Source organism: Triturus cristatus, chromosome 5_1 (genome assembly GCF_964204655.1).
Source record: "Triturus cristatus chromosome 5_1, aTriCri1.1, whole genome shotgun sequence".
Taxonomy (NCBI): domain Eukaryota; kingdom Metazoa; phylum Chordata; class Amphibia; order Caudata; family Salamandridae; genus Triturus; species Triturus cristatus.
In genome coordinates, this window is record NC_140587.1 from 179,049,859 (window position 1) to 179,065,016 (window position 15,158).

Sequence of the window (15,158 nt, forward strand, 5' to 3'; positions counted from 1 at the left end):
AAATGGGCATTGGGTGGGGAGCGGGGCTATCTTGGGAGGGCCTGGCCCACCCTCTAGAATCGGTCCTAGTTAGCAGGCAGAACATGAAACAGATGCGGACTCTAATTTGGTTTAAGCCCAAACCTTCACAATTTTCCAAGAAGTGTTTACTAATCTCTCTGTCCGCTACATAGGTGCCACTTGCTGTTCCATCGGCACTGCGCATGTGCAGATGGAGCACCCAAGAAAGGAAAGGGTAGTACAGGAAATGGGCACAGCGATATTAACAAAAAGTTGAATAAATACCCCATGTGGGGATTGCCATGGAGCTGGGAAGGATGCAAGTTTCATGGCGCTTGTCACCAGGCAGTTAAACCTGGGCTAAGCTTCTGAAAACATCTGCTCCAGAGGTGGGATCCACTTGAAGTCACTTCTGTATGTGCCTGTGAGAAGCAGAATATATCCTCCTGTTAACCTACAAGGTGTCAGCATGTATTCATGTGCTACCTACCGCCCATCCGACATCGTAACATCATGACGAATAACAGGGTACCCAATGGGAAGGAAGAAAGCAACACTTTAAAAAGGGAAAGTGAACCCAACAAGACAGCGCACACCTGCAAATAAAAGCTGTGAGTCAATGCGCACGGAAGAAAAAGTCACATTAAGGTGCACCTGTTTATTTGTACATTCTCCAGGAAATATAAAAATATTTTTCTGACAATTCATTCTTGTTTTTCGTTTCACGTTCTGACTTATTGAATTATGCCAATTCAATTAAACTGATGAATTTAAATGAACTATTTAAATTAGGAAGCACCATTACAATATATAGAGTATACTGGAAAAATATATATAATGTTTATAATGTTTAAGCATCATTATTTTACTTTTTTTTAAACAGCAGGGTTTCAAAACTCATAAAGCAGAAGAATTATGCTAATTTGTTTATATTATATATACAAACTAACTGGAAGACAAAAACAAAAAACTGCTTTAAATATTTTTTTAAACGGCAGGGTTTCAAAACTCATAAAGCAGAAGAATTATACTAATTTGTTTATATTATATATACAAACTAACTGGAAGACAAAAACAAAATGCTTTAAATATTTCATGTTTCAAAAATGCCACCTTGGGATTCTGCAGACATAGCACCCTATTCTCATGTCACCATAAGACCTTGGAGCTTTATAGTACCTTAAAGCATGAACGCTTACTTACAAAAATATACATTTATGGATGTAATTATATATAAATAGAGAGAGAAATAGAAAGACAGAGTTCTGTGATTAAGGTTTCATTCTATAATGCATCCACAATATATATATAACAAAAGTCACGCATACAGTGACGATGAGCAAACACTGACATTTCAAAGCAGGATTGAGTTCATTTAAATCACAACATATTTCTTTTGATAACTTTAAGGTGTTTTAATTTTACTCAAACAATTATTGGTATTTCAACTACTGATACAAAATAAAAGCATATATACAAAATCCTAAACTTACTATCATTTTGGTATTCACAGAAGGCACTTACTCATTTTGGTATTCACAGAAGGCACTTACTCATTTCAGTATTCACAGAAGTTAGGAGTCCTAACTTTAGGACTCCTAAATGCCTTCTGTGAATACCGAAAGTCTTAAAATTAGGATTTTTCTCAGTTTAGTAGCAGTAAAGTTAGGACTCCTTACCGAAATGTGTAAGTGCCTTCTGTGAATACCAAAATGAGTAAGTGCCTTCTGTAAATACCAAAATGGTAGGAAGTTTAGGATTTTGTCTTAAACTAGTTCTGTGAATCGGGCCATTGTACCTAAATTGAAAACAAGTGCATGCAGTGACCTGTCCCGTATAATGCATAAAACGGATCCTAGGCTATACAAATGCATATCAAATCAAATCAAAATATACTTCGGATTTTTGTGCCCCAGTAAACAATATGTAAACAATAAAAATGCAAATGTGCAATTTCTTAAAATGTATTTTTAAGTTCAATACGTTGAATACAGTAGTACATTAAAAAGAGGTACATGTTATTTAAATAAGCTTTTCCCAGATACAACTGTGCAATTTGGACAAATGCCATATCAACATGTTTGTCATTTTCAGGTGAGGGCCGGATGACCAGAAAGACCTCCTTATCCTGGTGCTTCCATCCAGATGTTAGGATTCTCTACTGATTCCATTAATGTAGCCTGACATATTAAACATCCACAATCCCCTGAAGCTACTTCCAAAAACACTACATCGAGACAAATAACTATCACTCATGTGGCCTGCTCAGCACCCTACTTATGCATCAGTTGCACATCCTGTACAGCTGCACAATTCATACCTTTTCTAGGCATTTCACATCATTTGTGCTTCTAGTGCATTCCAGCCCCTCCCCCCACCCCATCTCCCTTTACCCTCTGAAAGGCATTAGAAGTATTTAGAACTACAGAAGAAGAGGTTGCTCCAAACAGTCGAAGCCATGTTTATACTTTCAGATATTTCAATATTCATACCTTTGTTATATTTCCCTCCACCTGCCACGGCCTTCAAACCCCTTTGAGGAGTTGTCACCAACCTGAAGCTTCCCAAAGGGCTCTCACATGTGACTGCATGCCTGAGGGGCCATGCTTTATGTTCCATCCCTTAGCTGGGGCAGTCGCTCGTAACTACAAGGACAGGCCCCATTCCCGGAAGCGAAGCCAACAGGTATTGGTCAATGACTTGACTCCATCACCACCTAACATTATACCGTGTTGACTGAGACCTAATTAGGGCAAGCTCCAGTTCTAGGACATGATAAGACACGGCTGCTGCCTGCAGCACTTCTATATGTTAGAAGATGTTGGCTCAATAAGTGCTGCAAAGTCCTTGATCCTTCTCACAAACCGAGCATTGTTCTCTCAGGTGCGAAGATGCTGGTCACCAGCATTGACTCCTGTCCCATGCATCGACACTGAATATGAGGAAACTTGGGCCACTGGTCAAGGCAGGACTGACTCTGGATGCACAGCTTGGATTAGTGTCCAGAGCTGCTTCTTCCAACTTAGATGTAGGAGGTGCAAACTCCATAGGCTTCCCTCTAGCACTTGCACGCATAGTTAACACAACACTTTAATCTCCCCTGGATTATGGCAGCTGAACGTGTTACAGTCTACCATCTTGATCCACTGTTCTCTCCGCATCATATTCAAAATGCAATGCCTACCGTGTATATGACCTCGAGAAGGTCATCCTGGTACCACTACACATTACATCATATATTCATTGGCTTCTAGTACGCAGATAGAAATAGAGACTAGGCACTGCTCTGTATACCTTTGGTTGCTGTGGACTCAATTTTTAATCATAGAAGCTTGAACGTCACCTCCCAAACCATGAGTTATGTATGTGTAAAGTGATGGTTCACCTAAGGGTTTCTTGCGCTACATGGCAGATATGTTTTGTTATCCAGGTCAATAGTACTCAGTTTATTGAGCTTGGGAGGATGGAAGGTGAAGTAGACCTCCCAGTATTCAAACCTGGGACAATGAGGTCAGGCACAGATCCCTGGAATGGATGCTTGAGTTCCCTGGACCACTAGACCCAGATAGCCATCTCAGATTTGTGATCCCCTCTTTCAAATTAATCCTTCTGGTCTCCTGACTGTTTAAGCTCTAGGTCGTCAAGTTTTTGAACACTTGTCAAACCTCTCAGAAACCAGAGCAATCAATGGAAATTTTAAGAAGTAATTAAGATCCATCTGTTCCAACGAATGTTCTTCAATAGCACCAAAAATCATTGTGCGTAATTTGTACTACAGAAGTTCCATAGAACATAATACAGAATAATAAAAAATCTCTAGCAAGGGAATGAGCATTTAGTTACCCGCAGCAATTTGCAACAGCACATGTTGTCCTCAAGTTGTGCATGAGGAGTGGCACAATTTAATTCAATCTATGGTCTCGATTGTTGAAAGAGGATCCTCCATTACCCTTCAATTGTTTAAATGGCAATTAAGTTCAGCTGAGCATGCATCATCAGCTACAGGTCGAGATACAAATGACTAGATGAATAACCACAGGTATCCCATGAAGGGAAGGTCACTCAAAAACACAAGCTGCTGATTCATTGATTTGGGATGAAATCAGGTTGTGAAATCACAGTATGATCTGCCGTGGGTCCATTAAGGTAACTATACCGGTGAAGCACGTCTGTGGCGTATGTAGGATGACATGTCTGTCCAGCGTAGGCCATCTTCTGGAGACAGCCTTAAGATCAGAACAGCACTTCAGCTGCTTACGAGGTGACACACACCACATACGCAGGCATAATGCTACAGACAGCGATAACATTTTTAGTGAACAGTTGAGGTTATGTACTTTGGGAAGTAGTTTGAAGAATGACTATCAATTTGATATCAATTTCTTTCAAATAAAATGGAACACTTGCTAATTTTGGTTATAGCTCTATTTACTTTACAAGAATGATATATCTCAAATACTGCTTAAAAGGAGAAGATGCTCCGGGTTTGCTCTTCAAATTTTTAAAATGAGGAAATTCTATCCGTTTTAAAATTTTATGAACCCTTCTCTTTGTTGCAACAGATCTATGGTGTTTTTGTGGCCCTTTGAGGGTACTGTGCAGCAAAACCTCACAGACTTATTGAAAGTACATGCTATATAAATGCCACTTACATACACATGTAAGAAAGAATTAGCAGCAATGTCCATAAAAGGAGTCTAATTTTCTACTAACTCCTAAATGCAGTTTAACGTGCACAAAAAACAGAATCCCAGTGCAGACAGTAACAGTTTTTGAGTCCCTATGGACTGCCCTAGAAGATCTTAAGTCACATCAATCAATCAGTAGATTTGTAAAGTGCTACTTGTCATCGGTGAAGGTATCCAGGCCCTTCAATTTCAAGATTTTGGAGTGTGATGAACACAGAATGCATGTAATGCCTCTGAAGACTGTCCAAGTAGAGTGGATGAAGTCACCATTAGTCTTATTCTGAGAAGTCGGAATAGTGCAGCGCACACACCTCTTCATAGTTCATCTCTTCAACGGCAAAGGGCACGTCCTTCCATTTCTTGTATGTCTTCCTTTGACCATCCGATGTCTCCACAACAAAGTTTTTGATGGCAATGGCAGGAAGATTGACTGCCCTGTAGAGTATTTCCATGCCCCACTCCTGTGTACGAACAGTATGTTAGCAAAATAACAGTAGGTAATCATTTTGGTTCATAAAGTGGGTCAGAGCACCAAATGATGCTGTTTGTGGTTTAGGGTGGCACACGTTTTATCACAAAGATAGTTTACAATCGAGACTCAGGGAGAGAACATCTCATGTCCCCAAATTATAGGGGCTCAGAGACTGGAAGATTACGGGAGTGCAGACACAGAGAGATGCAGGAGTGTAGCAGAAGGCAGTGACTAAGAGGCAGCGCAGTGTGGGGCGCGGCAGAGATTCAGTGAGATGAGCACTGTGGTGCAAGGCGGTGCATCATTTGAGGCGGTGGATGCAGGTGGGGTCCACCAACACTTATTTGTGGGGACTGGCAGTTTTTCTTCCTCATCAGACTTTGACCCAGGGCAAGAAAGAGAAAAACACACAAGAGAAAAAGGAGGAGGAAGAGAAAGACAGAAAAGACGTGCCAAAAGGAGAAAGCAGGAACCTGCAAGAGTGCAATAAAGGGGCAGGGAGTGTCTGGTAGTGGATAAAAGAGGCATGAGGTGAAATCAAGAGTACATATCCTTGGTATTCGGCACACATACATACAACAGCACCGGCTCCAGAGAAAAACGCTGGGCACAGGCACTTACAAATGAAGCACAGGTGCCAGGTGTACAGTAGGGACATGAAGCAATGCTCCGAAGTGGTGTGGATGGAAAAGAATTGCTTCATGTTTGGCAAAGTGGAACACTTAAAAAAAGGTATACTGAAATAGGAAAGAGGGGAGGAAAGGGAGGGTAGTGCAGCAGTAAGTCTACTGTAATGGGTGGAGAGGAGAGAAATGCAGAAGGTAGCATAAGAAGTGGGGAGGGTGAGAGAGGAATGTAGGAGGCTGAAGTGTGGTTAAAGCACCCTAGAGAAGACACTGCTCGGTGGTGGGAGGGCAGTCGAGCAAACAGAGTGGGAAGACTGAATGATGTATCAAAGTGGACATGTAATAAAGCTGCCTAAGAAACCGCTTCCTCACTCTTGGACAGTAATCATGTAAAGGAGTGACTGCCCTCTGTACTACTGGTAGGTGACCATATCATAAGATGAACCATCACAGAGTAGTACCAACTGGCACCTTGAACGGGCAACCTGGCATACATAGGAGATGCATTTATTTAGGTTGTGATAACTTCCCTTCACCGTGTGACCCTTACGATCCTCTCTGACTTTTGGAAGAGTAAACCAGTAGAAATGAGATTAGGAGAGGTACCTGTTGCAGAGGTATGTGTTTATGTTTAAAACGTTTTATTGAGACAAAACAAACCATGGGGGAGGGGGATAGGAGGGCAAGATACATGGAATACAGTCAAAGAAAAAGGGTGCAACTCCAGAGGGTTGGCAATAGGTAGCGCGGTGGATCAGGGGGAAAAACACAGTAAATGAAAGCTAGAAGTACAAGCTGTGGAATCCCCGCACGCGTATCCGACACCCCAAATCTAAGCAATAAAAACCCCCCCCATCAACACCTCAGCATAACACAATCCCCCCCCTCCCATCCCCCATCCTCCCAGTAACGAAACAACAACACTCCCCCCCCCCCCCCCCCCCCCCCCGTCCTATGGTCCCGCATCAGAGTAATCCTAACCAGGAAGCCCCGCACCCCCCCCCCTCCCCGGGGGTCCCCGTCTCACATGTAAGCTAGTCCGCCGGGGTCACCGGCGGCGTCAGCCTGAGAAGCCTAAGATACCTCGGGCAGGTGAGCTCCCGGAATTCAGTGGACAGCAGCGCTAGAAAGGGTTGCCATAGCTCTTCAAATTGGTCTATCTCCCCCGCAACCGTAAGCGACAGCTTCTCCATCCCCAGCACATGCCAGAGCCTATGCAACCAACCGGTGATGGAGGGGACGGTGGTTGTGCGCCAGTGGATTAGAATGTTCTGAACCGCAGACCCCAGCGCGATTGCGATCTGCCTACCCCTACGGGACTTCAGTGGGTACATTAGGTCATTGGGGAGGCCCAACAGGACATACGCCGGGAGTCGCGGCAGCTCTATCCCAAAGTGCATATCCACCTCGTCCAAGACTTCCTTCCAGTAGGCGGTCAGCACTGGGCAATCCCAAAGAATGTGTGTAAGGGTACCTTCCTGCCCGCAGCTCCGCCAGCACCCCCTGTCAGTGTGTTTGTGCATTTCATACAGTCTCTCCGGGGTGTAGTACCAGTATGTGGACACCTTAGTAAAGGTCTCCGTAAGGCCCGTGTGATATGCAGAGTGCCGCGCCCGATACGAAATTTGGTCCCATTCCTTGTGGCTGAGCGTCCTACCCAATTCCCTGTGCCAACGCTCCCTCCCCGGGTTGTAATAGTGAAACGGCGGGGGTTGTAGGTATTTGTACAGATCGGTGATCAGTTTAGCGTCGGAGGTCCGAGTAGCCAACCACCTCTCATACGGTGTAATTGGACGGGCGGCGGTGGCACGCACCTGGGGCTGGAGGGCCCAATGCCGAACTTGCATGTAGCGCAATCTGTCCAGCTCCGTCAGGCCGAACTCCTGGCGGAGTTGCTGAAAAGGAACCACTCCTTCCGGGCCATAGATCTGGAAGAGTGCCCTGCAGCCCGCCTGCACCCAGTGGGAGAAAACCCCCGGCTCCATCCCCGGGGAGAAGTCCGGGTTGCCCGCAATGGGCGTGAGCGGCGAAGGGAAGGTGGTAAGGCCCCGGGCCTCACAGACCGCGTCCCACACACGCAGGGGGACCCGCGTAACAAAGGAAGCGTAAAGGTTAGGGGGGCGATGCGCGCGGCGCAGGAATGGAACCTCTTGTAAGGTGCGGCCCGCCACTGCGTGGTCTTGGAAGAGCCAATGTTTGTCGGACTCCCACCTGCTCCACTCCACCAGATAGCGGAGCTGTGCCGCCTGAAAGTACTTACGGAGGTCCGGAATGCCGAGACCCCCCGCTTCCGGAGCAAGCGTGGAGAGGACCCTCTTCATGCGTGGCCTGCGGCCCTGCCAGACAAAGCGGGAGATGTCGGCCTGCATTTGTCGTATCCAGCCCACCGGGGGCTGGAGCGGAAGGGCCCGGAAAAGATATAGTATCTGGGGCAACACCGTCATCTTGACCGCCGCGATTCGCCCCAGCCAGGACAGCAGGCCTTTGTTCCAGCGGCCGAGCTCGTCCTTGATCTTCCTGCTGAGGGAGGCATAATTGGCCATAACCATCTCCTGTAATGTAGGCGCCAGCAGAATCCCCAGATACGGCACCGTGGACGAGGACCACTGCATGGGGAAGAGCCGCTGAAGATCCCTCCTGGTTTCCGCAGCCAGGGACACGTCTAATGCCATCGACTTGCTCATATTCATTTTGAAGCCGGCCACCCCCGCAAAGGCGTCCAGCTCTCGGAGGCAAGCAGGCAGCGACCTCCTAGGGTCGTCCAAAGTCAGCAGGACATCATCCGCGTAGAGACTGACGGTGTGGACGTACTGGCCCATCCGGACCCCGACAGCATCCGGATTATTACGGATCCTCTGAGCAAACGGCTCCATATAGAGGGCAAACAAGAGCGGCGAAAGAGGGCAGCCCTGCCGCGTGCCGCGCTCGATGGCAAAGCCACCGGAGCTACACCCGTTGACCCGCACCGACGCTGAAGGATGCTTATAGCAGTTAAATACCATGGTGCGGAACTTATCGCCGATTCCCAGTTTCTTGAGGACCAGCTCAAGATACGGCCAGTGAACTCTGTCGAAGGCCTTCTCCGCATCAACGGACAGCAACATCCGCTCCCCTGAGATCCTTGAGGCCTTCTCCAGAACATGCGTCACCCTCTTGGTGTTGTCAACCGTCTGCCTGCCGGGCACAAAACCAGCCTGGTCCGCCTCCACCAAGTCGGGGAGGTGTGGACTCAGCCTGGACGCGAGAATCCCCGTGTACAACTTGAGGTCGACATTCAAAAGCGAAATGGGTCGGTACGAGCCGCAGAGGGCCCGGTCCTTCCCAGGTTTCGGGATTACCGCGACCGTCGCCCTCAGGAGATCCGGAGGGATGGCTCCCGGTTCGGAGAAAGAGTTAAATAGCCGAGTAAGGACAGGGGCCACGGCCGTGCAAAAAGTCTTGTAAAATAGCGACGTATACCCGTCCGGGCCCGGGGCCTTGCCATGTTTCAGCCGCGCGATAGCTGAAATCACTTCCTCAACATGGATGTCCCGCTCCAGGTGGTCAGCCTGAGCCGGATCCAGTACCGGGAGGGTCACCGACTCCAAATAGCCGTCGGCATCCCGTGGCGAGGAGGGCTCCTCAGCATACAGCGCCTCGTAGAAGCCGCGGAAAGACCCCCCCCCCCATCCGCACCCACCAATTCTTTCACCACGCTGCGCTGTTGCGCGACCCGGAGCCGGTGTGCTAGGAGCTTGCCACATCTGTCCCCCCCAGTGTAGTAGGCATGTTTCAAGCGTAGGGCGGCGTACTCCGCCCTGTCAAGATCCAGAGCCGACAGGAGCTTCCTCGCTGCCTTCAACTGCCTCCACACCCTCGGCGCCCCCGTACGGCGGTGGACCTGCTCAAGCTCCCGGACTTGAGCTGTCAGCTCATCCCTCTTCAGTTGCCGCTCCTTATTCTCAGCTGCAGAGATAGAGATGAATTCCCCCCGGAGGACGGCCTTCAATGCCGCCCACTGTGTCGCCTGCGAGGTGTCAGTGTTGCTATTGTGGGTGAGATAGTCCTGTATGACCTCCCCGATGCGTTGCACCACCGACTTTTTGTGTAGAAGTGTATCCCGGAGGCGCCACACCCCCCGAGAGGGGGAGGCCGCCGGCCACTGGAAAACGCCGGTGACTGGGGAGTGGTCAGACAGGGTCAGGACCCCGATGTCCGCCGCCGTGGCAGCAGTACGCATCGGTCCACTCACCAGGAGGTAGTCCAGCCGTGAGTATGTTCGGTGTGCGTGCGAGAAGTAAGAGTAGTCCCTATCCGTGGGGTGCATGGAGCGCCAGAGGTCATGCAAATCCATTTCCGCAATCCGGGCCTTCCCAGCCTGGGACAGTTCCCCCGTCTGCGGGAAGCGCTGCGCCGATCTGTCCATCACAGAGTCAAAGACAATGTTGAGGTCTCCCCCCAAGATAATGTGGCGGTCGGGGGAAGCAGTGACATCCACCAGCGCGGAATCTAGGAAGCGCTCTTGGTGATCGTTTGGGCTATAAACTGAGCCGACCGTAAATGCTATGCCTCCCAGGCGCATGCGATACGCAAGGAGCCTCCCCTTCTGTTCCGCACACTTATGCAACACCTCCCCCCGAAAGGAGCTCGCTAGGAGAATGGCTACCCCCGCCGTCTTGTTCGCTGCCGAGGAAAAGAACTGGGTAGGGAACTTAGCAGAGCGCATCCTGTGGCAATCCCGGGGCAATAAGTGTGTCTCCTGCAAAAGGCAAATGTCCGCCTGCGTCCCCTCCAGCAACGACAGGATCGCTCTGCGCTTCACCGGGTTGTTCAGACCCTGAACATTAAGGGTCACTACCTTTAGGCCCGGCATTCCTCGCGGGGGTTAGGAGCGCCATGCAATGGGCAGGGAATCAGCGGGTGGGGCGCGTGGGGCCGCAGCGCAGGACAGGCCAAAACAAAGCGGGCATAGACAACCTCGGACGGGACCTTCCCGACCCCAAAACAACCCCCTCCCCCACCCAAAACACAACCCTGGCAACTAGCCACCCACAAACTCAAACACCCCATAGTCTCAGTCAAGCCCCAAAACGGGCAAGTCCGTAGAAAAGAGCGAAGTGGACGTCCAGCCACTCACCTCCAACCGCTCCCCCCCAACCCCCCCGCCCCGCACCAAGCATGTAAAGAAGCTAAAGACATCTCCCCCCGGAGAGTGTGTTAGGCCGTCAAGGCCACGCTAGAGGAGCCGGTCGAGTCCCCGGCCGCCGCCCTCAGGGCGTCGGCCATGTCCGCTCTGATGGTAGGGGAGTCCGGGCGCCCCACACTGGTCGCTGAGCGCCGCCTCGTTGACCTCCGCCGATTCCGTCTCTCCGAGGACCTCCACGACGGCATAGCTCCCTCCTCCTCCGCCGCCGTGAGCCCCAGGACACCATAAATGTCTTGCAAGGAGCGTAGCTGGTGTAACACTCCGTTCCACCGGAAAATCAGGCGGAAGGGGTGACCCCAAGAGTACGGTGTCTCATGCTCGCGCAGAAAGTCAGTGGCAATCCTAAAGGACCTGCGTTTCTGCAGAGTGATGGCGGAGAGGTCCTGGTAAAGCGCCACCGGCCGATCCCGGAAAGTCAGGGGCTGTTTCCTGCGGGCTTCAGCCATGATGCGTTCCTTTAGTGGAAAGTCGGGCAGGAAGGCCAGAATGTTCGGTGGAGGTGCCGATGACTGGCGCTGCCGGCCAACCCTATGCGCCCTGTCAATGCTGATGGGAAAGTCCGCAGCTTCCCCCAGAATCTCTCGGAACAGGGCCCGCAGGTAGCTCCCCAGATCGGACCCCTCGTCCGCAGTCGGCACGCCACGCACTCGGATATTGTTCCTCCGAGATCTGTTCTCAAGGTCCTCAGAGTGGGCCTGGAGCTCCACACACTGTTCCCGGAGGCGAAGAACGTCCTGCTGGAGGTGGACTATCTCCTCCGCTCGCTGTTGGCCCTCCGTCTCCACCGCTTCCACGCGCTCGCCAAGGCCCTCCACTTCCCTGCGCACTTCTCGGACCTCGCTGGCCACCTCCCGCTTCAGTGTCTGGAAGTCCTCCCTGAGGGAGCTAAACAGTTCCTCCATAAAGGCCCTCGTGACGGGTGGCTCCCCTCCAGTCACATCCGCCGGAGCCCGGGAGGGCCCCGGCGAGGGCTGCGTCCTGTCCCGCAAGTGCTGGGCCCTGCCAAGCATGTCCGGCAGGGTACGGTCCCCTTTCTTCGGGCCTCCTCTTCCAGACATCGCTAGCTCCGCAGTCGGTCACCAGGGATGCTCAGCCGCCGGCCAGCACTCGACCTGGGTATCCCCCACGAGTGAAGTCGCTGCGTCACAGGTGACAAAATGGCGGCCCAGTCCGGTCACCGTCAGCCGCAAGAGCTCGTGTGAGACAACCAAGGGGGCCGCAGCGGAGGGGTCTCATCAGCACATCCCTCCGGTAGTCAGCCCAGCAGCAGCGGGGGTCGCTTGCATCCAGCAGCTAGGACTCCGGCGAAGGCTGCCACCACTGCTCCTTCGGGGACAAAATGGCGGCCGGGCGGAGCAGGCCAAAACGACCAGGCCCGACGACACCACCGGGGCCCCCGAAGCACCCCACAGTAGAATAAGTTCCACCACCGGCCCCCGTCTGTCACGCACAGGGGCCCAGATGGTCCAACCCCATCAGGGAGTCCGCTGTACCTCGGCTAGGGGTGAGGGCCTCCGCAGTGCGAGGTGTCGCCGTCACCAATCTGAGTGCCGGGGCACCCGCCTCAAGCCTTCCACACCGTCGGGCCCCTTCTCGCAAGGCTCCGTCAGTCACCGTCGAACGGCGGGCCAGATCCCCTCCAGATCGCAACTTTCAGCACCAGGCCCGGCCGAGGTACCCGGACAGCTCTCCAGTGCGCTCCGCCCCTCGGGCTCGCCGTCGTCGTTCCTTGATCGCGATCGAACTTTTGGGGGGGTTCCCCCGAGGCGATCCGAACCAAAACAGCACCAATGTGCACCCCTGATGCTCCGCCACGCTCCCCTCCCGCGCTGAGCCTCAGCGGGGGGAGAAAAGCATAAGAAAAGGGCTCTAGCTTGGCCGGGCCGGAGGAGCTACGGGAGGAAGCGTCCGCTCACCCCGCCATCTTGGCCACGCCCCCAGAGGGGTATGTGTTTAAAGAAACGTAGCATGTCATAATCCCTAGATAAAAAAATTACCACTTACTTGAGTAACTGAACCTGCTTTGCTACAACACTAAGGGATTGTAGTAGCATGCGCAATGTACGAAATTATAACAAATGTTATAGTTAGTGTAATAGTACGAAGAAGACTAGATGGATTAAGAGCCACTACGTTTTTAGGTTCAGTGACATAATATCGAAATCACAATTATTGTGATAAATAAATACTGTGTCAAAATTATCGATCACAAAAATATAGTTTTCCTATACACATAAAGGTAAGTGAAAGAATATCGAAAAATATATATTATTTCACACTTATATCATTATAAAAATATCGATTTAAAAAACATATTCAGGTTAAAATAGTAAATTTAAATATTTTAATATCCAACATAATTATAATGTAAAATACATAAAGGTAACATTTTATACTATGAATAAAAATATACTTACGTAAACATTCACACATAATTAGTCGTATAGTTATATATACATATATTTATATATAGCATAACACTTATAAAAAATATTTTAGAATATATTACATTTTTAATGGCTTTTTTTAATTTAGTGATATGAAACACACATTATATATAACATAAAATAATAAAAAAATTAAACAAAACATTTTTTACAAAAAAATAAAAATATATATAATTATATATATTTATATGAAAATAATATCAACAATAATATAAAATTAAACAAATAATATTACATATAAATAAGCAATGTTAAAAAAATAGTAACATCTGTAAAACTGTATCTACTATTTCTAATACATAGCGAGCATAGCGGACGCGTCTTTCTAGAGCTCTGCTAGCCCGCGCCATCTCAGAGCCCTAATCTTCCAATTATCCTAACCCCAGAAGCAGCTGCTGCGGACCTCTGCTGGCGGAACACACCGGTGTCGAAACGGCGGTGGCTGAGAGTGGAGTCCACACAGGGCCGTGCCGTGTGGGCCAGGCCGTGGTTGTCGATCGCCGCAGGCCGATTGTGTGGATTTGCTGCCGAGACTGTCATCTCCCCGTGGAGCTGCAGACGGAGCCTGGGGAGAGCTCTGGAGATCTGAAGCCTGCCGCCGTGTGCTCTTGCGGGCTGCCCAGACCGTGGTAGTGACGCCATTGCCGAGGGCCCATTCCCATCCCCGGAGTGGCATGGAGCGGAGTACGGAGACTTCGGGGCTGGCGCGGCCCCTGACAGGGCCCCGGCTGTGTGGACGCCTGCATCGGCCAGACCCGCTGTGCTGTGGGGGTCGGGCCGTCTTCTCTCCGACATCGGCAGTTTCGGGGATCGAGCTGCATGGAGGACATGCTGTGTGGCCGCGCTGCGGCAAGCGGTGGACTGCCGACGAGACCTCGCCCTTCATTTGTGAGGACTGGGATAGTGAAGTTGGTGGCTGGGACCGGCGGGTTTGCCGGCTCGTGCATTTCACCGGAGGCCTGCTTCTTCTACCTGGAACCTCCACAGTAGACCCCCTGGTCGGGCTCCCGCTGGGGCGCGACGACGTGACCCGGTGGACTTGTGGGGGCCCTGGACTCTGTGGCTGCCCGCACCTGAGAACGCTGCAGGTGCACTGCAGGGGCCGGGTTTGGCACAACCGCGGGCGATTGTGGGGCTGCCGCGGCCTGCGCTCTGTGGGTTGTGGTCGCCCTCTCATCTGGCCGTGGAGTCCTTCTGAGTTGCTGGTGCCCTGGCGACCATCTCCTCCTGACCTGCCTGGCGCCCCTGGGAAGTTCGTCTGACGCCATTCCTGGTGGTCCCTGGAGCCGGTGGATGGTGTGGTCCGGAGTAGGGCATTGTGGTGAGTAGACTCCCGACCTAGTAGTGGCCCGGACCGAGCTGGGTTTATCCGGGGATGGAGGGTTCCCTCCAGAGCTGGACCTGGTGCCACGTGGCTCTCCACTTTCTGCGGAACATTGCCCTCAGCGCGAGAAGGCCCACTCCTCCGCACCTGCCGGCGAGGGCTGCGGGCCAAGGGCGAGCTCCCCTGTTGGATTTTCTGTTCCACAATGGGCAAGGATAAACATGGTGCTGTGGCCCCTAAGCAGCCTACCATAGATCAATATACCACTGCTCCAACAGGGAAGAAGGTCACCGAGGGCATGGCCTCCGACACTGCGCTTTTCGGCCATTAACCAACCCAGGAGCTGCACTTGAGGTCCAGATCGGGGCTGTTGGTTCTGAGGTGTTGTTCTTTCTTCAGGACCTTCGGAGGGCGTT

The 15,158-nt window shown here is 50.8% G+C and overlaps 1 protein-coding gene across 1 annotated transcript in view; it reads right to left on the minus strand.

Moving 5' to 3' along the window:
- Positions 1-643: 643 nt before the first annotated feature.
- LOC146830595 (ATP-dependent RNA helicase DHX58-like) overlaps positions 644-15,158 on the minus strand; it is a 143,192-nt gene continuing 128,677 nt past the window's right edge. The window contains exon 13 of the mRNA XM_085604788.1: positions 644-5,149. Within this exon, the coding sequence (XP_085460914.1) occupies positions 4,964-5,149 (186 nt within the window). The 3' untranslated portion in view covers positions 644-4,963. The remainder of the gene's footprint in view (positions 5,150-15,158) is intronic.